Source organism: Nerophis lumbriciformis, linkage group LG15 (genome assembly GCF_033978685.3).
Source record: "Nerophis lumbriciformis linkage group LG15, RoL_Nlum_v2.1, whole genome shotgun sequence".
Lineage (NCBI taxonomy): Eukaryota > Metazoa > Chordata > Actinopteri > Syngnathiformes > Syngnathidae > Nerophis > Nerophis lumbriciformis.
The window spans coordinates 6,756,644-6,779,860 of record NC_084562.2 but is presented as its reverse complement, the minus strand read 5'-3'; the positions used below and the strand labels follow the sequence as shown (position 1 = coordinate 6,779,860).

Here is a 23,217-nt window from a genome sequence, read left to right as displayed (position 1 = left end):
GTATCAAACAAGAGAAGGATAAGTGATTATTACATTTGAACAGAAGTGTAGATAGAACATGTTGAAACAGTAAGTAAGCAGATATTAACAGCAAATGAACAATCCATTTTTACAGCTTGTCCCTAATAACTTTGACACAATAATAGGATGATAAATGACACAATATGTTACTGCATACGTCAGCAGACTAAATTAGGAGTCTTTGTTTGCTTGCTTACTTACTACTAAAAGACAAGTTGTCTTGTATGTTCACTATTTTATTTAAGGACTAAATTGCAATAATAAACATATGTTTAATGTACCCTAAGATTGTTTTTGTTAAAATAAAGCCAGTAATGACATATTTTGTGGTCCCCTTTATTTAGAAAAGTACCGAAAAGTATCGAAATAATTTTAGTACTGGTACCGGTGTTGTACCGAAATCGGAATTTGTAACTCCAGGGGGCGATGTTCCCATGGCGTTTGTTTGATGGTTAAACGGCAAGCCCAAAGAGGAGGCGAAGAAGAACGCTTGCGTAAATGGCGTAAACTATCCTTAATGCTGGAACGTCAGTTGTCAGAATTTCAGCATTAATAAATGACACATATTCTGGAAATCAATGACTTACTTTCATTATAGTATGAGTCTATTGTTATTATTAATGCTGAAATTCTGACAACTAACGTTTCAGCATTAAGGATAGTTTACGCCATTTACGCAAGCGTTCTTCTTCTCCTCCTCTTTGGGCTTGCCGTTTAACCATGAAACAAACGTCATGGGAACATCGCCCCCTGGAGTTACAAATTCCGATGGGTAACAGGTTTCGGTACAACACCTGTACCAACATATTGGTATCGGCACAACACTAATAACGACAAATGGGATATTTGGACCGACCCCATACACGCTCCCCGTCCCCCCAAGCGGTCGCCAAACGCGGCCGAGCCGTGCGTAATTACGCATTACGCACGGTCGCTAACTGTTGGCGTGTCCCCGCGGTGGAGGAGCCGCTTCAGCCTGGTCCTGAACTCGGGCCGCATGAGGCAGTAGATGACGGGGTTGAGGCAGCTGTTGGCGTGCGCCAGGCACACGGTGAGCGGGAACACGTAGGTGTGCACCACGTAGTACGTCCGGTCCCAGTTGGCCGCGTTCAGCTTGACCAGGACGCTCCACAGCGTGATGGCGTGGTTGGGCATCCAGCACAGGAAGAAGGACAGGACGACGATGGTGACGGACTTGGTGACCCTTGACCTCCGCCGGGGGTTGCTGGTCTTCATGCTCCTGGTGTGGATGAGGCGCAGCAGCATGACGTAGCTGACGGACACCACGCAGACGGGCACCACGAAGCCCACCAGGATCTTGTGGAGGTGGTAGACCGCCAGCCAGTCCTGGCCGCCGGGGAACTTGAGCAGGCACAGGTTCTCCCCGGAGACGTGGCTGACGGTGGAGAACACCGCCGTCGGTAACGTGGCCACGGTGGCGAGCGTCCAGATCACCGCGCACGCGCAGCGGTCGGAGAAGTAGGAGCTGCGTGCGCAGGTGTGCGGCAGCGCGGACGCCAGCGCCAGGTACCTGATGACGCTCATGGCGGTGAGGAAGAAGACGCTGGCGTACATGTTCATGACGGTGACGGACAGCACCGCCTTGCACATGGCGTCCCCGAACGGCCAGCTGAAGTCCCGCGCCGTGTCCACCGCCCAGAAGGGCAGCGTCAGCACGAACTGGAAGTCGGTGAGCGCCAAGTTGAGCACGAAGAAATCCAACCTGGACGTCCTGCGCTCCTGCCGGGCGCCCAGCAGGAAGAAGACCAGCAGGTTGCCCAGCAGACCCGCGGCGCACACCACGGAGTAGACGCAGCAGATGAGGACTCGGAGGAGAGGACTCCCGTCCGCCGACACGTCCACGTCCTCCAACTGCCTGAAAAGGTCCGACGCGGTCCGGTTGGAACCAAGACTTTGGTTGTCTTCAGCCATCTTTCTGCTTCCAACTCAGAAAGAAGTGTGATGGATGATGGAGCTCAACTCCGCAGCATCTCTACACGGCCCTCCCCTTCCTGAGGAGCACCGTCTTCATCATAGAGGTCATCTTCATGACATAGGTCATCTTCATCACAGAGGTCATCTCCATCACAGAGGTCATCCTCATCACAAGAGGTCATCTTCATTACAGAGGTCATCTTCATCACGCACTTTTCAGCACTTGTCAATAATATGACGAGTCTGCTGATTGGATACGAACATAAACGTTGAAGTGACTTGATCAACACGACTCCTTGCTGCCACCCAGCGGTCAGTAGGGAAATTGGGGCCCGAAACAGAATTAGGTTTTTTATGTGAAACTTAAAAATATATATATATATATTTAATTTATTTTTTTGCACTAAAATTATGGTAAATAAATCCATATTATATAAAAATCCCATTAAATGTATTGATTTAATATATTATATTTTGATTCATTCTTTTCAGTGCAAAATAACAAGTAAGTTCATATATAATTGAAATATGAATTTACATAACTTCCTAAAACATACAGTATAGGCTAAATTGAGGCCCAAAACAAATTTTAATTTGGAGTCCCCCATTACAAAAATAATCATAATCACACTTTATGTTAAACTTTTGTGCACTAAAGTTATGGTAAATACAACCATATTATATTAAATCCCATTAAATATTTTATATTTGAATTTGTTCTATTCAGTGCAAAATAATATATATATATATATATGTATAAATAATATATATATATATATATATATATATATATATATGTATAAATTATATATATATATACTTGCATAATTTCCTGGCAGTATAGACTAAATTGGGGCTTTTATATTTGAATTTGTTCTATTCAGTGCAAAATAATATATATATATATATATATATATATATATATATATATATATATATATATATATATATATATATATATATATATATATATGTATAAATTATATATATATATATATATATATATATATATATATATATATATATATGTATATATATATATATATATATATATATATATATATATATATATATATATATATATATATATATACTTGCATAATTTCCTGGCAGTATAGACTAAATTGGGGCTTGAAACAGAATTTTATTTTGAGCCCCCATTACAAAATAATCACACCTTATTTTATTTTTGTGAAACAACTTTTTTTTTTTAAACAAACTTGAAATGTAATTTGATGTATTTTTTTTTAACTAAAATGAATGAATGGGAAATAAAACATGTGTATGTATTATTATTATGTGTGTAATATTTAATAAAAGTACGAATTTACAAATCTTCCTGACATGTTTCAACCACAGAATGATTTAGGCAGGGTAAGTCCTAAGAAAAAATGTATTTTGAGTCACCCATTACAAAAACTTTTACCACTTTTTTTTTGTGAACATATTTTTGTTTTGTTTTTTTTAAATCAAACTTGAACTTAATTTGATGCATGTTTTGTACTTAACATATTAATGGGAAATACTTTTATATTATGTTACATATAGTATAACGCCTCCCTAGGAAGGTGTTTCGGGCACGTTTGACTGGTAGGTAGGTATATATATATATATCTATATATATATATAGATATATATATATACACACATACACGTATACAGTATATGTATATGTGTCATGATCCGTGGTCGGATCATGTTTTGTGTTATCGGTTTGTTTTGGACTCCTTTTTAGTTCCTGGTTATGCACTTCCTGAGTTTAGTCACCATGGTTACTTATGATTTTCACCTGCCTTTTCGCGCACCTGTTGCTCATCAGAGACTCTATTTAGTTCTCCCTTTTCCGGTCACTCATTGTAGCTTCGTTGTTTGCTGTATGCAACAGTCACGTTTGTTTATTCCTGGTCTTGATTCCTGATTCCAGTGCTAAGTAAGTTTTTGTTTTAGCTTCTCGTGCGAACGGCACGCTTTCCATTTGTTTGTTTTTTGTCTGTTTGTATCCATGTCCTATTTAAGTTAAATAATCCAACTCCTACCTCACGCTGTCGTCCGGAGTAGTCCGTGTAGCATTGGAGGAACGATCCCGCAGCAAGCTGCAACCCCTACTGTGACAATATGTATATGTATATGTATATGTATATGTATATGTATATGTATATATATATATATATATATATATATATATACCTGGCCCCCGGCCACATTTTTTTAACCCAATGCGGCCCCCGTGTCAAAAAGTTTAGGAACCTCTGCTGTATACAAAGCATGTTTTTGGGCTACGAGAAGAAACCCACACAAACACAACTAAATTCACTTTGAGTCTCAATTGTGACGATCCGTTACTTCACTTCTGGTGGTGGTTCAACGTTTGGTGTTTGTTTCCTGTCGGCGCTCTTATTTTTGTTCCCCTTCCTGCTTTTCTCCCTCAGCGCTCGTTTCCCTCACCTGTCCCAGATTGGCACACGTGGTTTCAGTTGCCAATCAGGCTGCTATTTATGCCTGCCTCGCCTGTTCCTCAGGGCTCGAGGATGAATTAAGTTTAGACCTTTGCATGCCTGACTGCTTCTCCCAACTTTGAGTGTAATAAAAACTCTTACCTGCCCTTTGTCCTCCTGGTTCCTGCATCCTGGGTCACAACTATCGCAGCCACGCGGCTTCATGACATCAATCTCCTGCTAAAAATCCAAATTGACTTCACTGCTTGAAAGGAAAGACGAAGACTTAAATATCAGAAAGCACTTTTAATACATCTAAACCTTTTAAACAATTAACATTCAAGAAGTGAAGCGTTTCTTCCAATGCAGGTATTAAATACTTCTTGGTATATTTGTACAAAGTGACTTCTGTACTGTAATCACTCCACACTTCATTAAAAGCCTCAAACTGTTTGCAGAGCCGTGAATGTTTTAAGGCAGTGAGTGCAGGTGTGCTGACTCCACAGTCCTTTCTTCTTTTTGCGTGTTATTACAAAAGATATAAATGACTTCTTCGCACCGTCCACATAAAAAGCATACAAACGGACATCAAACACACATTTTGGATCTGAGTATTCAGGTTCCCGTACGAACATATTGTACAAATATTTCCCTTTTGGTGGTTGAGATGTGACAATTAAGCAGTGTTGCTTTCCGAAGGACTTCTGAGACACAATGGCAGAACTTCCTGCATTTTATAGAGTGTAGGCAGTGCTAGTATTCGAGCTATGACCTCTCGTGCTGGAATACAGTGATTCCCAACCACTGTGCCGCGACAGGAAAATGAATATTCACTAAACATGTTTACCATATAGCCAATAATGGGGCCATTCCACCGAATCCCCAGGAAATACAACATCAAAATGCAATAAAATGTATTAAGCAGAGTGCAGATTTAATAAAACACAATTTTGAATATTAATTTAAACTACCTTGAACACAGGAAAAAATATAATTTGTTGCATGTTTACAATTCCTCAAATTGGGCTTTTAAAAATAAGTTTTTACATATCTGTGTAAACAATTATATTTTAGGTTTATTTCTTAACAAAAATGTTTTAAAAAAAAATAAAATTCACAATTCATTCGTGTCTCTGAATTTTCACTTAGCCCCTTTACCTCAACTAGCACAAAATCTAACAAATAAATAATTATTTAAATGTTTTAATGATGAATTCATACATAAATGTGTGTATCTTAAGTAGAATTATATTAAATTATTTAAATTATTTTTTCAATATTAATATAACTATTTAATTATTTAATTATTTCATGATTTATGTGAAATAATTAAATTATGATATAATTACTTAATGAAATAATGCAATCAATAATGAGTGATTAAATAAATATTGAGATAATTACATTCTAAAAGAAAATATACATGTACTTTTACATGAAATAATTTCTAATATATTTATGACTTTAATTCCAATTATAAGTAATTAATGACATGTTTAGAAAAATATTAAAAAATAAATTTTATTGTGTCCAATTTGTCCCTCCATGTGTGTCAGGGTAACAGGACTGAGTGAAAACACAGGGAAACGAAGAGAGAATTAATTCAAAAAGTTTTGTTACGAAAATAAACGTAAAATATAATAAACACAAATATTAAAAATATAACAATTAAAAAGTCCAGTTTTAGAAAGCACGGTTTGCCAACAAGTGCTATTTTTTCCTGTGTTAAAGGTAGTTTAAATGAAATGTTTTTAAATTGTATTTATTAAATATGCAGTCAGATCAATGTGCATGACACATTGCCTAATGAAATAGTTCATTTGAATGTATTTATTTACAGTAATTTTGTCCACACTATTAAAAATGAGTAAGATTTGATTAAAACACCAATGAAATGTGGGTGGTTGATGAGCCCTATGTGGACTTGTTGGTCGTTGCATCTCGCTGGGGCCATTCGGCAATGCAGCTGCCTGTGGTTTTATGTTGATATCTGTCCGTGGTTTTTGTTTTACTTATTTAAAAATGTGTCCGATTCTGTTTTTATTTATCTATTTGTGTCTAAAGCTTAATGGACAAATGTTTAAAAAAATGAGTACGATTCCACAAGTCACGTCGTCCACAGGAAGTTGCACCCTTCGAAAACTTTGCAGGTCATAGGCCAAAAGTATAAGTTCACTCATTTATTTTTCCAAATATCCAATTATAGTTTAACTATGACTAGGGTGTGTTAAAATCTTAGCATGTGTGTGTGTATATACATATATATTAGGGCTGCAACAACTAATCGATTAAATCGATTATAAAAATAGTTGGCGATTAATTTAGCCATCAATTCGTTGGATCTATGCTATGCGCATAGGCAATTTTTTTAATTTATTTTTGTAATGTTATTTTTTTTTTATAAACCTTTATTTATAAACTGCAACATGTACAAACAGCTGATAAACAATAATCAAAATAAGTATGGTGCCAGTATGGTGGTTTTTTTCAATAAAATACTGGAAAGGATGGAAATGTAGGTTGTCTCTTTTATCCGATTATTAATCGAAGTAATAATCAACAGATTAATCGATTATCAAATTAATCGTTAGTTGCAGCCCTAATATATATATATATATATATATATATATATATATATATATATATATATATGTATATATATATATATATGTATATATATATATATATATAATCTCCTTGGTTAAATCACAGTAATGTGCTTGGTGTCAACACACTACCAGCATAAATGGCTAGATTTATTGTATACTGTGCTATGCTAAAACTCACTGCTGTTACTCCAATGAGTGTCTTAGCAATATTGTACAAGAACTAAAGAAATGCCTAAGATGGGCCAATACACATTTTGAGTACTTGAAACAGATTTTGGCATTGATTTGGTGGAATGGCTCTTATATGCTTTTGAACTAGATGGCAGTAGGTACATAAATAACCAGCGAATATTAAAACTGTGTGTAACATTTGTGTTTGGCCGTGAAGTTGTGAGGTTTTTCTCATGAAACCTGTGCCTGGGTTGAATAAAGGTTGGGAAAGTAACATATCCAGTGTGCACATGTGTACACATCCCTTGGGACGTGCTTTTCTGTCCCTGCACCATTTGTCCGACACAAGACATCGTCAGCAAGAAGCAGAAAATAATATCTTAGTAATTATAACTGCTGTAATAACAAAACACAGGAGGGCGCTGGAGAGGATTTGTGTGCATTTCCTGCACAGCCGAAACTCGAACACGGCCTGCCCACTTCACTTAGTTTGCACTGGAATATTTGTATTGTCATTGATAGATAGGACACGAGACTGGAAAAGGGTGTAACATCTCGAACAGGGTTGCAGTTGACGGGGCTTTATAACAAAGCGCGTTAGTAATGCATAAGTTGTGATGACTGAGCGAGTTCAGATGTTACCATGAATTGATTTACGTGGACCCCGACTTAAACAAGTTGAAAAACTTATTCGGGTGTTACCATTTAGTGGTCAATTGTACGGAATATGTACTGTCCTGTGCAATCTACTAATAAAAGTTTCAATCAATCAATCAATGATGTCTATGGTGGCAAAATTCTTGCGCGTAAAAGCCACACACTGCATGAGTGTGACATCACTCCGAGCTGGCAAAGTGTTTTTTTTACAAAACATACAATTTAAATATAAATAACACAATCAAATAATAAAATACAGATGATTAGTAAAAAGCCTGATTAAAAAGGTGTGTCTTTAGCCTTTTTTTTTTTAAAAGTTCAACGCTCTGTGCAGTCCTGAGGCTCTCTGGCAAGCTGTTCCACAGGTGGGGGCCATAGTGGCTAAATGCTGTTTTTGTTCTGGTATTCGGTAAAGCTAAAAGACCAGTGCCAGAGGACCTCAGGATCCGCGAGGGTTGATACGTACAAGTAGGACAGATAGATAAGAAGGCACAAGGCCATTAAGACATTTAAAAACTAATAGTACTTTAAAATCGACCCTGAAGCGGACGGGGAGCCAATGCGGCGACTTTAAAACTGGTGTAATGTGCCTCCGCCCTCTGGTCCTCGTCGTCGCGCGTGCAGCTGAGTTTTGTAATAATTGTAAACTTTTGATATTATTTTTGGGAAGGCCAGAGAGCAGGGCATTACAATAGCCTAGACGACAGGAAATAAAAGCATGCATTAGCACCTCCGTGTTGGCCTGAGAGAGAAATGGGCGGACTCTGGACTCTGGCGTTCTCAAGATGATAAAAACCTATTTTTGTAAAATTTTTAATATGTGGGATAAAAGTCAGCTCGGAGTCAAAAATCACGCCCAGATTTTGGTTGGTTTAAAATCTTGTAATTTTGGCAAAAGTTTCTCCCTCTGGTCTTCAGGACCTGTAACTAAAACCTCTGTTTTGTCCTGGTTGAGCTGTAGGAAAGTCACTGGCATCCATGACTTGATGTCTACAATACCGTTAAAAAGGGTATCTATTGGTCCTGTGTCTTCAGGCGACACGGCGATGTACAGCTGTGTATCATCAGCATAACTGTGGAAACTGTTGCCGTTTCTCCTAATGACATTCCCAAGAGACAGCATATAAAGATTAAAAAGAATGGCACCTTAAACTGAGCCTTGAGGAACCCCAAATCTTATCTCATGGGTTCCCGAGGAACATGCATCCATGCTTACATAAAACATCTGTCAGTGAGATAAGAGCAGAATTAGTTAAAAACAGTATCAGAGAGGCGGCCCACCAGGTGTCTTTATTAAAATGGTCTACTGTGTCAAAAGCAGTGCTTAGATCCAGCAGAACCAACACTGTTAGTTTTTTATTATCTAAATTCCACCTGATGCCATTAAAAATCTTTAAAAGTGCTGTCTCGGTACTGTGGTTCATTCTGAAAACAGACTGGTGTCTTCCTAAAATGTTATTTATATTTAAAAAGTCATTGACTTGGTTAAAAAACTGTTTTTCTAAAATTGTACTTAAAAACTGTAAGTTGGATACAGGTCGGTAGTTATTAAAAATGTTTGGGTCCAAACTGCTCTTCTTCAGAAGGGGCCTTACCACCGTCGCTTTAAAACAGGCAGGGAAGACCCCTGTCTGAAGAGAGCAGTTCATAATAGTTCAAAGCTGTTCCTCAAACATACAGTATATATATATATATATATATATATATATATATATATATATATATATATATATATATATATATATATATATATATATATATGTATATATATGTATATATATATATTCATAACATACATATTTCATAAAATACAACAAAATAACAAAGCAATGACGTACTCCAAGTCAAGTATTTTCATCATCATGATTTTTAAATATATTTTGACTACAGTAGATTTCATTGTCAAGATTGTTCCATAAACTAACACCTTTGATTGAAATACTTAATTCCATTATCACTAATCTAAATGTACTGGTAGATGAATTAAAGATCTCAGTTCCTTTCAGATTATAATTACTTCCTCTTTTTACAAATCTATTTTGAATGTTGTTTGGTAGAATTGAAAAAAGGTCAGCAAAGACTGTATTTTATGAGAAGGCTGAGGAAAATAGATCTGGCTGATAACCTGCTCCTGTCCTTCTATCGCTGCTCCGTTGAGTCAATACTGACCTACGGTATCTCCTTGTGGTTTTCTAGCTGCACGATGGCATAGAGAAAGAAATTACAGGGGGTCATAAACGCGGCCCAGAGGATCACTGCATGTCCTCTTACATCTTTAGAAGAGCTGTATGAGAGACACTGCAACAGGAGAGCAAACAGCATCCTCAGGGACTCATCCCACCCAGGTCATTACTGGCTTGAATTCTTGCCCTCAGGGAGGCGCAATAAGACCATCAAAGCAAGGACAAATAGATTGAAAAACAGTTTCTATCCTAGAGCTGTTATTGCCCTAAACTCTGCACGTACCTGAACACTCACCACTTTATTAACCTAATTACCTCTGATATAGATCTGCTGTGCAATATGTTTTTAACATTTTATTATGTTTTTAAATTTTATTTTTTTTATTATTGTTTGTTGTCTTAAGACTATTTTATGTAGGTTATTTTAAAAGCACTGAGCTGGATTGCTGTCCAATTTCGTTGTTTCCATACAATGACAATAAAGGTATTCTGATTCTGATGTGCTTTGAACATGATTTTTAGGATATTATACTCTACCAATTCATGAAATGTCAATATGTCTAACTGTTTGAATATTGGGTCCGTAGGTTCCCTGTATGCATTTCCACTTATGATTCTTACCGATCTTTACTGCAGTCGGAAGATTATTAAGATATTTGATAATATCGGCAGGCCGATATTATCGGACATGACAATAATAACCGATAAATGCGTTAAAATGTAATATTGGAAATTATCGGTATCGTTTTGTTTTTTTATTGGTATCGGGGTTTTTTTTGTTTTTTTTAAATTAAATCAACATAAAAAACACAAGATACACTTATAATTAGTGCACCAACCCAAAAAACCTCCCTCCCCCATTTACACTCATTCACACTCATCTACACAAAAGGGTTGTTTCTTTCTGTTATTAATATTCTGGTTCCTACATTATATATCAATATATATCAATACAGTTTGCAAGGGATACAGTCCGTAAGCACACATGATTGTGCGTGCTGCTGGTCCACTTATAGTACTTACCTTTAACAGTTAATTGAACTAATTTTCATTAATTACTAGTTTCTATGTAACTGTTTTTGTATTGTTTTACTTTCTTTTTTATTGAAGAAAATGTTTTTAATTTATTTATCTTATTTTATTAATTTTTTAAAAAAGTACCTTATCTTCACCATACCTGGTTGTCCAAATTATGCGTAATAATGTGTTAATTCCACGACTGCATATATCTGTTGATATCGGTATTGGTTGATATCGGTATCGGTAATTAAAGAGTTGGACAATATTGGAATATCGGATATCGGCAAAAAGCCATTATCGGACATCCCTAATTTATATGTATATATAATTTAAGTTTTACAGGCACTACCACACACTTCAATACAGAATGTTAGATATGGAACAATCAGGGAGTTACACAAAATATACAATGCTTTTTAAAGGGGAACATTATCACAATTTCAGAAGGGTTAAAACCATTAAAAATCAGTTCCCAGTGGCTTATTTTATTTTTCGAAGTTTTTTTCAAAATTTTACCCATCACGCAATATCCCTAAAAAAAGCTTCAAAGTGCCTGATTTTAACCATTGTTATATACACCCGTCCATTTTCCTGTGACATCACACAGTGATGCCGATACAAACAAACATGGCGCATAGAACAGCAAGGTATAGCGACATTAGCTCGGATTCAGACTCGGATTTCAGCGGCTTAAGCGATTCAACAGATTACGCATGTATTGAAACGGATGGTTGTAGTGTGGAGGCAGGTAGCGAAAACGAAATTGAAGAAGAAACTGAAGCTATTGAGCCATACCGGTTTGAACCGTATGCAAGCGAAACCGACGAAAACGACACGACAGCCAGCGACACGGGAGAAAGCGAGGACGAATTCGGCGATCGCCTTCTAACCAACGATTGTTGTGTTTGTTTGGCATTAAAGGAAACTAACAACTATGAACTAGGTTTACAGCATATGAAATACATTTGGCAACAACATGCACTTTGAGAGTGCAGACAGGCCAGTTTTCATCAATTAATATATTCTGTAGATATACCCTCATCCGCTCTCTTTTCCTGAAAGCTGATCTGTCCAGTCCAGTTGGAAATGCATCTGCTTTGAGTGTCGCAGGATATCCACACATTCTTGCCATCTCTGTCGTAGCATAGCTTTCGTCGGTAAAGTGTGCGGAACAAACGTACAATTTCTTGCCACTTTCGCATCTTTGGGCCACTGGTGCAACTTGAATCCGTCCCTGTTCGTGTTGTTACACCCTCCGACAACACACCGACGAGGCATAATGTCTCCAAGGTACGGAAAACAGTCGAAAAAACGGAAAATAACAGAGCTGATTCGACTCGGTGTTTGTAATGTGCTTGAGAAAATGGCGGATTGCTTCCCGATGTGACGTCACAACGTGACGTCATCGCTCCGAGAGCGAATAATAGAAAGGCGTTTAATTCGCCAAAATTCACCCATTTAGAGTTCGGAAATCGGTTAAAAAATTATATGGTCTTTTTTCTGCAACATCAAGGTATATATTGACGCTTACATAGGTCTGGTGATAATGTTCCCCTTTAACTTAGAAATTCCTTCACTTTGTGTAAAATAGCAATAGTTTTAGACACTTTAGCCTTTTATTTTTATTTTTTTACACGCAAGGATTTTGGTACTGTTTTGATGCCACAAAAGTCAGGCTGAGTTTTTGTCGCCAGGAAGCTCGTCATTGCTTATCTTCAATATTTGCATGAAAAAGCGGGTGAAATTTCCGCATTGAGGTCAAACGCGGTAACAACTTTATTGTTGAACGTCATGAATTTTGAGTGTGCTGTTCAATGTTTCACTATTTTTTACACAACTTGCTGTCTCTCTAACAAACAACGGAAGAGCAACATTCCCAACAGCTGGGTGACGCACTTTCTGTAGAACTGTGACACTCTAAGCTCAGTGGCCACTTCCGAGGCCCTGTTGATCAATTGTTAGGCGTCGTCTTTCAAATGTGAACTGCGTGATGATATGACTGTTTGAATAATAAATACAAATAAATTCTACTTAAACCTGAATCACACTGCTGTAGCAATTTTCACCGTTTAGCTCCTTGTTAGAAAACAAGATGATACGCACTAACGACCCCAAATTCCCTCTAATGAATCATGAACCCATTAAGAGATGACTCACTGCAGTGACTTAACGACGAAAGACATGAAACTTTCACTGACTCATAACATTTGCATTAGCTAGCGAGCATTCATTATTAAAGCTGCCGTCAAACACATGAGCATGTTTTGTTAATAGCTTAATGGTACCGAGTGAGAAAGCGCCACAGGAAACAAAAATATTAAAAGACAGTGACTCATTTACACTTTCCCACTGAAATCAGTCTGTAAAAATATAATCTATAATACTCAATAAATAAAATACTGCACAACACAAGAAATACATGAGAGCTTATTTCTATAAAGGATGAGGCGTGCAATGCGCTTGTTGAGTTCCTAAGAGGATGACTTCTTCTTAGCGAAAAGCAAACCAACAAAAAGTTGGGACAGACTTTTTGATTTTTGGAAATAAGACAAATATGACTTTCTGGTCCACTTCTTCATATCAGATGGGAGCTAGAAAACTGCCCCCTGGACTGAATAGGGATCAATTCAGTGATTTTGGTTTGGTACTCTGCTAGTTTACACTTGAGTGACAGCCAGTGACCGCTGAAAAGGGCCTGAAAAGAAACTAAAAGTGTGGTCATTTTCCTGAAAGGGAGGACCATGCGCATCAAAACATGGGACCTGTTGTGCTTTGGAATGTGCCGGGAGTGGAAATGGTTGACAAGTCACGTCAACCTGAATGGACACACTCAATTTAACCTTATGTGTCCACTCTGCAACCCCAGAAAACATGCGATACATCCGTCAGCAAAACTGATAGTTCCAGTGGAATGGCGGCTTTGACAGGACACTCCACAAAAAGACCAGCTCGTGGGCGCTAATCTATACATGCATTGAACAACGGGCCCCCTAAACTTGACTTAAAATTCTGGGAAAATGTAATCTAACTACGAATAGAACCAATAACCTGTGGACCAAAAAGGGAATAATTGAGATAGAAACGTGTTCTTGCCCATTCAAGGTAATTCCTTCTTAAATGCTTCAATATGGAAACAAATTATGTTTCCAAATATAGGACAAATGTTCGAGGTGACCCTACTAGGAGATTCTTTTGGAGCACCATGCCAGGCAGTAGTTGAAACTTGGTCAATGCCCCTATGTCTTCTGAGGCAAATGAAACTTCAAAAAGTATTGGTAATTTATGCTAAACAGTCATGCGACTTCTCAATGAACGTAGTTTCCACAAAAGGTATGTGATTTTCGGTTTTCGGGTGAAATTTCAGGATGAAACTAAAATGCACTTTGCATGTGAAATTAAAGAGGAACCACATATTTTTTAATTTTGTGTATCAGTAACAATCCTTATATAACACAGAACCATATGTTTTCCTTTTTATTGCACTCTAAATCGTAAATAAACATTAGCAAAAGTCAGCTAACAATGGAAGCAAGGGGAGTCGCTTTATTCCGCCATCAACCTTTATACACATGCTGTAAGCAATGTAGTATCAGGCACAATCATAATAAGTAATATTAATAATAAGGTAATATGTACGTATTTTGCTCATTAATTTCACAATGTTCGCTTTCCCCTTCAACTACTACTCACAGCAGACTTCGTGAGAGACAACAAAGACTACTTTGGGACAAATTATCATATTTTTTAGCTGCATAAAAAGGGGATGAGCAACATGTGCTAAACAGATGCAAATTTGGTGAAACACTATAAGCATCATGTAGCACTATTAGATGTAAAAACTAGGGCTGTGAATATTTGGGCACCACACGAAAGCCTCTCAGCAGCCATCTCCTAGTCAACAAAGCTCGATTGGCTAATCGCGAAGCCACTACTAGACATGAACAAAAGCCTACATGAACATCTCTCAGAAGACTGACTAATGCCCAGGCCCAACTTGACGAAGCCTACGCCAAGGCGGTAGCAGCATGTATAGGGAAGAAACTTGATCGAATCGGATAACTCAGCTTTTCAAACCAAGAAGCAGCAGCCTGGCCCATCATTAATGATCTTGCTGGCCAAAACAAGTTAACCATCGATTCTGATCAAAGGAGTATCCCCTGAAAAATGGAAAGATAACTGGTTATCCAACCCTTAAAATCTGTTTGGGGGGGCAACCAGCTAACACCCAAGAGAACAGACCCTTACCTCTTATCCAGATTGCCGAGCCGCTCGACATTAGCAAGTCTCCACTCACCATACAGGAGCTGTGCGAGGCAGTAGAGTCTCTGAGAGCCAACGAGTCTCATCTGGATAGATCTGACCTACTGCTCAAGTTCTGTAACCACACCTTTTCTGTTTTATCGCCACCATCTGCCTGGACAAAGTCTGGTATTGTGCCAATTCCCAAAAAAGGTGACCTGGCATTGGCCTCCAATTACAGAGGCATCGCTCTAACACCGATCGCAGCCAAAATCTACAACAAGCTCCTGCTGAATCGGCTTGTGCCTGCAGTTGATCAACAACCAGAATGGCTTGAGAAGGGGCCCATCTACCATCTCACAAATGTTCACCCTGCGTCGTATTATTGAAGAAATAAAAAAGGCTCGACAAGCACTTCACAATCTGCTTTGTGGACTTTCGGAAAGCATTCGACGCAATCAAACGAGAAGCCATGTTCAACATCCTCCCCTCTACACAACCTATCATTGACGCCATTAAAGCACCCTATGCCAACACACAGGCTACAGTTATTACAGCTGATGATGAAACTGTGTTTTTCCAAATCGAGGCAGGAATCAAGGGGACACACTAGCTCCATTCTTGTTTATCATTATATTGGACTATGTTCTGCGCCTCTCTCTGGACACAATTAACCACAAAGGCCTACAGCTCCACCCGAGACACAGCAGAATGCAAACGTCCACACACGTTACTGACCTTGATTTTGCAGATGACATTGCTCTGATCTCTGATCTTGTCCCAAATTCTGAATCCCTTCTCCACTCACTGGAAAATGCTGCTTGCCATTAGTACTCCATTGCAATGAAAGCAAGACTGAATTAATCTCATCAGTTCCAAATTGCTGTCTTTTGTCATCTTCTTGGAACAGTATAAACCAAGTAACCGACTTCAAGCATCTTGGATCTTACATAATGGATGCCGCAAAATATATGAAGTCCCGCAAAGCCTCAGCATGGACAGCCTGCAATTAGCTGTGGCACTCGACCATAGGTCTTGAAACAGAAATGTACATCTTTCGAACTATGTTAGAGCCTAAACGTGGACTCTCATCACACTACAACAGAAGCGCCTGGACGGAGCCTACACCAACTTGCTCAGACACGCCCAAAACATCTACTGGTCCGAGCATGCTACCTCAGAGTGTATATACAGAGATATTATGCCACTATCTCAGAAGGTCTCTAAGCAGAGGCTCTTGTTTGCTGGGCACCGCTATCCACTGGGGAAATCATTCAGCCACTATTGCTTTGGAAAACAGGCAGCTCAGTCCACTACAGAGGCCTCACCTTCCCAGATGTATTATCAAGGGATGCAGGGCTCGAGAAACAGGACCTCCCCATTGTCATGGCGAACAGCAAAGTGTAGCGGCGTGTAATTGAGTGTGCCCCGAACACCCAGAGTCACCCGATGATGACAACTGTTTGCATAACCTGATGTTCTGTAAAAAAGAACTGACCATTCACAATTCATTAAGTTCATATGCAAAGTGCATTTTAACTTCATCCTGAAACTTCGCCTGAGACACAAATATAATAGTAATTATTATATCCCTTTTTGTGGGGAAACTATGTATGAGACAAGCTTTTGGATAACACTCTGATCACCATGAAGGTACCTTGTAATTTTTGGCATTGAGCAACAACAACACAAAAGATGACTTCCATCTCTTAATTTACAAATATAAATAGTGTGAAGCTCCTAAAAAGTATAAATGCTATATACTGACTGAGTCTTGAAAAGGAGTGAAAGTGACCCAGTTATGGCTGCTCCACCTGCACCCTCCACATCATTAAATCTGCATAACCCGAACATGTCACGGATTGCGTAAAAGCAATAAGAACAGAGCATTACCTTAATTAACTGTAGTAAGGAACCAGAAAATGAGCTTGAGATTGATGAAGAATTTCACCAGCAGGTCAACAAGAAGGTGAATGTTGTTCTACAAGGCAAGGGGAGCATGTGATGTGGTCACAGGACAGCACTGGAAGCAGCTCACCAGCTTGGACGTGTCCCAATGGAACATAGAAAAGTAAAAGTAGAAAATAGATTTTGTTCTCTCTGCACAGTGCCTTTTCCACGTATTCGTACAAAAAAAAAATCATTTTGCTTTCTCGCTGTTTGTGCCCTGTTGATACCAGTAAGGCAGTGCCACTGATAAAGTCTCCAACAATGTGCTCAGCTGACCAGTAGGACCGTTGTGGACGACACTGGTGCTGTCAGGTCTGTCGACTGAGAAAAAACTCCACACAGGAGTTTAATGATTTGGGCAAGTCAGTTCTCCTGCAGCCAAATAATGTATTTTCTGGCGAGATTGCAGTCAGTCCAGTGAAATAATGTCAGGTATTCCTCCGTAAATAGCTGCCACAGCTGCCTCCGCACTACCCCGACCGGCCAACATGTGTGAGTGTGGCGTGTGCGAAGACAAGGAGTGTGTGTCATGGAGGCCGCTGGATGACACTAAGTTGCTGCTACTGCCTGAGTTGATAGCCCCGTTTGTTGGCACAGTCAGTGAAGATGCCGAAGAGGTTCCCGATTGCTCTAGGAACAGCTGCGACGAGGCCGGAGAACCTGTGGCGCTGTAGGGCAGGAAGCGGTTGAGGAGCATCTCGTGGTCGTCTGAGGTGGAGGCCGCCGCCGCTGCTGCCATAACCATGTTGTAATGCTGGGAGAAAGGATATGTCGGTTATTTTTGTCATTTGTATTTATTTCACTTAGTTCTTTGCATGTAAAACTTTAATTTTCTATAACACCAGTGTCAAAATCAAGGCCCGGGGGCCAGGGTTGGTCCGCCACATCATTTAATGTGGCCCGCAACAGCCTGGAAATAATACGTCAATAAAGTCCTTGATCTTTTCTTATTAGATATATTCGTTCTTTCCGTTTTAGTAGAGAAAAAAAAAGTACTGTATGCAACTGCATATATTTTTATTCAATATTATCTAATAATGTAACAAATATTATATTAGCATTCACTCCATGTTTTTTCTTAAAATTAAAATAAATACTCAAATATCTGATCGACTTATGTATTGTAATATTGTAATGTAATATTGTATGAACTTAGGTTGGAAAATAGTTAAAATCTGTAATAATAAACTATTAGTATTGTGTTTCTTAAGAAATTGAGAAATATTATAATATCATACATTATAATTTTTTTTCTGTTAAAATAAAAATAAAACTCAGACTGACTTATGATTTTAAAACTGGCTAAGTCGCCAAAATTCTACTGTTAAAATAAACATGGGTACCGTTTTTCCATTTACAGTAATACACCGCATAAACAACAACATCCATAGATTTTACGATAAAAAAATAGCCGCCTAGCCGCCAGAATATTACCGTACAAAAACAGTAGTACCATTTTTCCATTTACAGTATGCGGTAAAAGAACACAAATTCTACAATAAAATTCTGGCAACTGAGCTGCCAGTCATTAGATTTTTTTTTTTACAGACTACATAAAAAATAATGATCAAATGCATAGGGAATTGTGTAATAATATCATGAGGTCACTCCTTATATATCTTTTTTATTAATGTATTACTCAATGTAGCAAGCAGCCCTCTAAGGGTAGCCATAACTGTAGCCATAACTGTGATGTGGCCCTCAGTGAAAATTTCTTTGACACCCTGTAAAATATGTTCATATTTCTGTCTCTCTTGTAATGAATATTTGGATTTGGATTATTTCATATGAGAATAATTGCTTTAGTTTTTAATACAGTCTGGTCTTCCTATAACCTTTTGGAACAGATTACTAATGAAAACCGAGGCGCCACCATACTTGACTACCAGGATTGTGAGTTTTCTGAGATTTTAATTAAAAAAACACATTTCCAGTCAAAAGTGATGAGTAGTGTTCAAAGTGTGGCACTGGGATATTTTTGCCCACAGTTTTCTAATGACCCTCGGCATATCCTAAGAATAAAATAATTATTAATGTGACATAGCGCTTAACTCGCTTTCCTCCTTTGCATTGTTGGAAAACAAGTTATGCTTATTTCTAGGTACAAGCTAATGCTAGCAAGTAAGACCGGATGTTTTGGTCGGCTCTTACAGTGTTCACTGTGATATTTGCTGCAACAACTAATGGCGGGGATGCTCGTAACTCCAATTTTTGTGTGCAACTTAAAGCACAACAAACAACACAAACAGCTCTTCTCTCAAACACACTCATATGTTCGTCACCTAACATACACAGTTGAATTGTGGACAAATTACCTGGCCGCTCCCCACACAGGCTATGGTGTTCGGATCTGGCAATTATTTGATATCTATTTTTTGCTCATAATGTTAACAATGTCAGTTTTGAAGTAATCATGGACCTGAAAGACACAAATTAAGTGACCAAATAATTGTTTTTATGCCTTTATCCACAGTCTATGCAGGGAAATAGGCTCCAGTTCTGTAGATGACCTCAGACTAAGAGGAGGCGGCATATCGAGTCTGCCGATTGAAAGGGAGCATTACAAGTACAGTTAGCTTATCTACCGATTACTCAAAAACTAATTAAAATTATGGGAAACGACAGCCAAATTCAATTTCAGGAGCAAAAAATACATAAAGAGAACTTGTTGAATTTAAGTTATCTGAAGGCTATAGGTCCTTTAACCCAGTGGTCCCCAACCTTTTTGTAGCTGCGGACCGGTCAACGCTTGAAAATTTGTCCGCGGACCGGGGGGGGTGATTTTTTTTTTTTTTTTTTTTTTATAAAGAAATACAATCATGTGTGCTTACGGACTGTATCCCTGCAGACTGTATTGATATACATTGATATATATAGTGTATATATTTTGTTTTTATGTAGATTTAATAAAAAAATAAAATAATAACTTTTTTTTTTTTCTTTCTTGTGCAGCCCGGTACTGTTACCACATGTGTGTGTATGTATGTAATTCCATCCATCCATTTTCTACCGCTTGTCCCTTTCGGGGTCGCGGGGGGTGCTGGAGCCTATCTCAGCTGCATTTGGGAGGAAGGCCGTTTACACCCTGGTTTTTATTATTAATTATTTAATTATTGTTTTTTTGGGGGAAGAGGGGCGTTGGGAACTGGTGTTGCCCTTGGAGCCTGCTTTCCCTGCAGGGGTCGGCGTCCTGGGCAGCAGCCGCCGAGCTGCGTGTCTGGGGCTTCTGGGTCCCAAAGCCCGCCCCTCCCCTCCTTGGTGGGAGCCTGCTGGGTCTAGTCCCTGTGCATGGTCTGTTGTGGCGCCTCAGAGTGCTGTGTGGCATGCTGCGGTGTTGCATGGCGGCCGTCTGCTGGGGTTGGGCTTTTTGGGTGGCTGGTGCCGTACTTTGGCTCCCCCACACACTGGGAGACACGCGCAAACATACATTTGCACATACAGACATATATTCATACAATCATACGAGCGTACATAGGTACATTTGCACGCGCATACACAGGTACATACATACACACGGTCGGTACATGCATCCACACATTAACTGTACAAGCATACATATACATACATTCAATCATGCATTTGATCACGTTTCATCAAACATATATATTAACAGTGTTCCCCCATTCTCAGGGTAAATTGGGTAGAAACACGGCACACTGCTTAACATATTTTTTTAGCATAACAATCTATAAGGTTAATATTATCCGCTCCTCTTTATTCCCCCCCTTTATCTGCTTCCTTTTGTAATACAGGTATTCATTACATTTATGTATTGTTGCATTTGTAATGTTGATAATATAATTATTATTATTAATATTATCTATTATCAATAGTGTTACTATTATTGCTTTATTTGTAGTGCAAAATGGTCGTTGTCATTTCTGTGTTCTTACTATCTACTTCATTGGGGCGGTATAGCTCGGTCGGTAGAGTGGCCGTGCCAGCAACTTGAGGGTTCCAGGTTCGATCCCCGCTTCCGCCATCATAGTCACTACCGTTGTGTCCTTGGGCAAGACACTTTACACATCTTCTCCCAGTGCCACCCACACTGGTTTAAATGAAACTTAGATATTGGGTTTCACTATGTAAAAGCGCTTTGAGTCACTAGAGAAAAGCGCTATATAAATATAATTCACTTTAAACTTCACTTCATTAACTGGTTCTTTGTTATAAGTTTTGGTATCATATTTGTATATATCATATTTTCTGATGTTGTTCTCTTTTTGTTTTTTGTTGTTGTCTCTCTCTGTCTGGTCCTCGCAATTCCCCCTTCTGACTTATTTTTTCTTCTTCTTTCTATTCCTTTCTGCTGTGGTCCGGCTGCGCCAAACACTAAATACACCCATTTAATAAAGTCCAATACAAATAAGGTAACAAGAGAAGTATTCCACACTTCTTTTTGTAAAGCGATTCTGTACAGCAGCTATGGGCATCTACATCAACAATATGACAGGACAAAGGTGTGTTATTGTTTTTGCTATGGCGCCATCTTTTAGATGAGTTTGCTAACTGCATGTGCTGCGGGGTGAACATCTACAGGAATTCCTTCCGTTTAGTGCTTTAAACCGGAAGTACAAGAGTCGTTCGGTCTTGTTCGTCCATAGTGTTTCTACTCGTATGGACTCTTCATTCATCACTCCAAGCAACGATTGTAAGTTTTACAATATACCTAAAACTATTCATACATACTAAATTGGGCGTGATGTCTGTAGGAATGTTTTCATGCATATTTGTATTTACTATCGTAATGTAATGAAGCTAGTGTCGTTAGCATTAGCTAATATGCTAACTCAACCTTCTGGTTTAAAAGCTCTAACAGACGAGCTGTTATTGTAAATAGGGATGTCCGATAATGGCTTTTTTGCCGATATCCGATATTCCGATATTGACCCAACTCTTACTTACCGATACCGATATCAACCGATATCGATATATACAGTCGTGGAATTACCACAATATTATGCCTAATTTGGACAACCAGGTATGGTAAAGATAAGGTCCTTTTTTTTTAAATTAATAAAATAAAATAAAATAAATAAATTAAAAACATTTTCTTGAATAAAAAAGAAAGTAAAACAACATAAAAACATAGAAACTTGTAATTAATGAAAATGAGTAAAATTAACTGTTAAAGGTTAGTACTATTAGTGGACCAGCAGCACGCACAATCATGTGTGCTTACGGACTGTATCCCTTGCAGACTGTATTGATATATATTGATGTATAATGTAGGAACCAGAATATTAATAACAGAAAGAAACAACCCTTTTGTGTGAATGAGTGTGAATGGGGGAGGGAGGTTTTTTGGGTTGGTGCACTAATTGTAAGTGTATCTTCTGTTTTTTATGTTGATTTAATAAAAATAAAAAAATAAATAAAAAACAATACTGATAATAAAAAAAACGATACCGATAATTTCCGATATTACATTTTAAAGCATTTATCGGCTGATAATATCGGCCTGCCGATATTATCGGACACCTTTAATTGTAAACAATTGTATATTTATGCCTTTCTCATAAAGTATCCAGAAGTCGCTTGCAAGTGTGGTGGCCTGTGACACGTACCTGATGATTGTCACCCTGCAGGAAAGAGAAGAAGTTCAAATCTGGAAATAAAGCAGACGTAGAGGTTGGTTAACACTAGGGATGTCCCGATCCAGGTTTTTGCACTTCCGATCCGATACCGATATTGTTTTTGCACTTCCGATCCGATACTGACCGATACTGGCCTGTCCGAGCATGTATTAAAGTTTAAAGTTATTTAGCCTACTTAGTTGTCAGAATCATGTTGAAAAGGGTTTTAGTACTCTTGATAACAACTAGCCAGCTGAATTAGGTGAGTTTGAATAATACACAATGGTTGGTAACAAGAAACTGACCTGTTTATTCAAGGATAAACACAAAATAGACAAAATTATACATGACAAACAGAAATGGCATCATTGAACTAAGGCTGGGCGATATGGCCTTTTTTTAATATTGCGATATTTTAAGG

At 38.3% G+C, this 23,217-nt stretch overlaps 2 protein-coding genes across 3 annotated transcripts in view; both read right to left on the bottom strand.

Moving 5' to 3' along the window:
• Positions 1-942: 942 nt before the first annotated feature.
• On the bottom strand, positions 943-1,953 carry LOC133615759 (relaxin-3 receptor 1-like). Its single transcript, XM_061974533.1, has one exon. The coding sequence runs from the start codon at positions 1,951-1,953 to the stop codon at positions 943-945; it is 1,011 nt and encodes a 336-aa protein (XP_061830517.1).
• A 14,941-nt stretch (positions 1,954-16,894) lies between these two features.
• Positions 16,895-23,217, bottom strand: part of LOC133615977 (E3 SUMO-protein ligase PIAS1-like) — a 96,888-nt gene continuing 90,565 nt past the window's right edge. Inside the window, exons 12-13 of one of the 2 annotated variants that reach the window (XM_061974924.1) lie at positions 22,788-22,828; positions 16,895-17,974 (exon numbers count right to left, since the gene is read on the bottom strand). In XM_061974924.1, coding sequence (XP_061830908.1) covers positions 17,630-17,974; positions 22,788-22,828 — 386 coding nt within the window. In that variant the 3' untranslated portion in view covers positions 16,895-17,629. The remainder of the gene's footprint in view (positions 17,975-22,787; positions 22,829-23,217) is intronic. The other variant, XM_072914770.1, reaches the window with a different exon arrangement.

Coding starts and splice junctions, on each gene's coding strand:
- LOC133615759 (XM_061974533.1), bottom strand. CDS start 1,953: ATGGCTGAAGACAACCAAAGTCTTGGTTCCAACCGGACCGCGTCGGAC.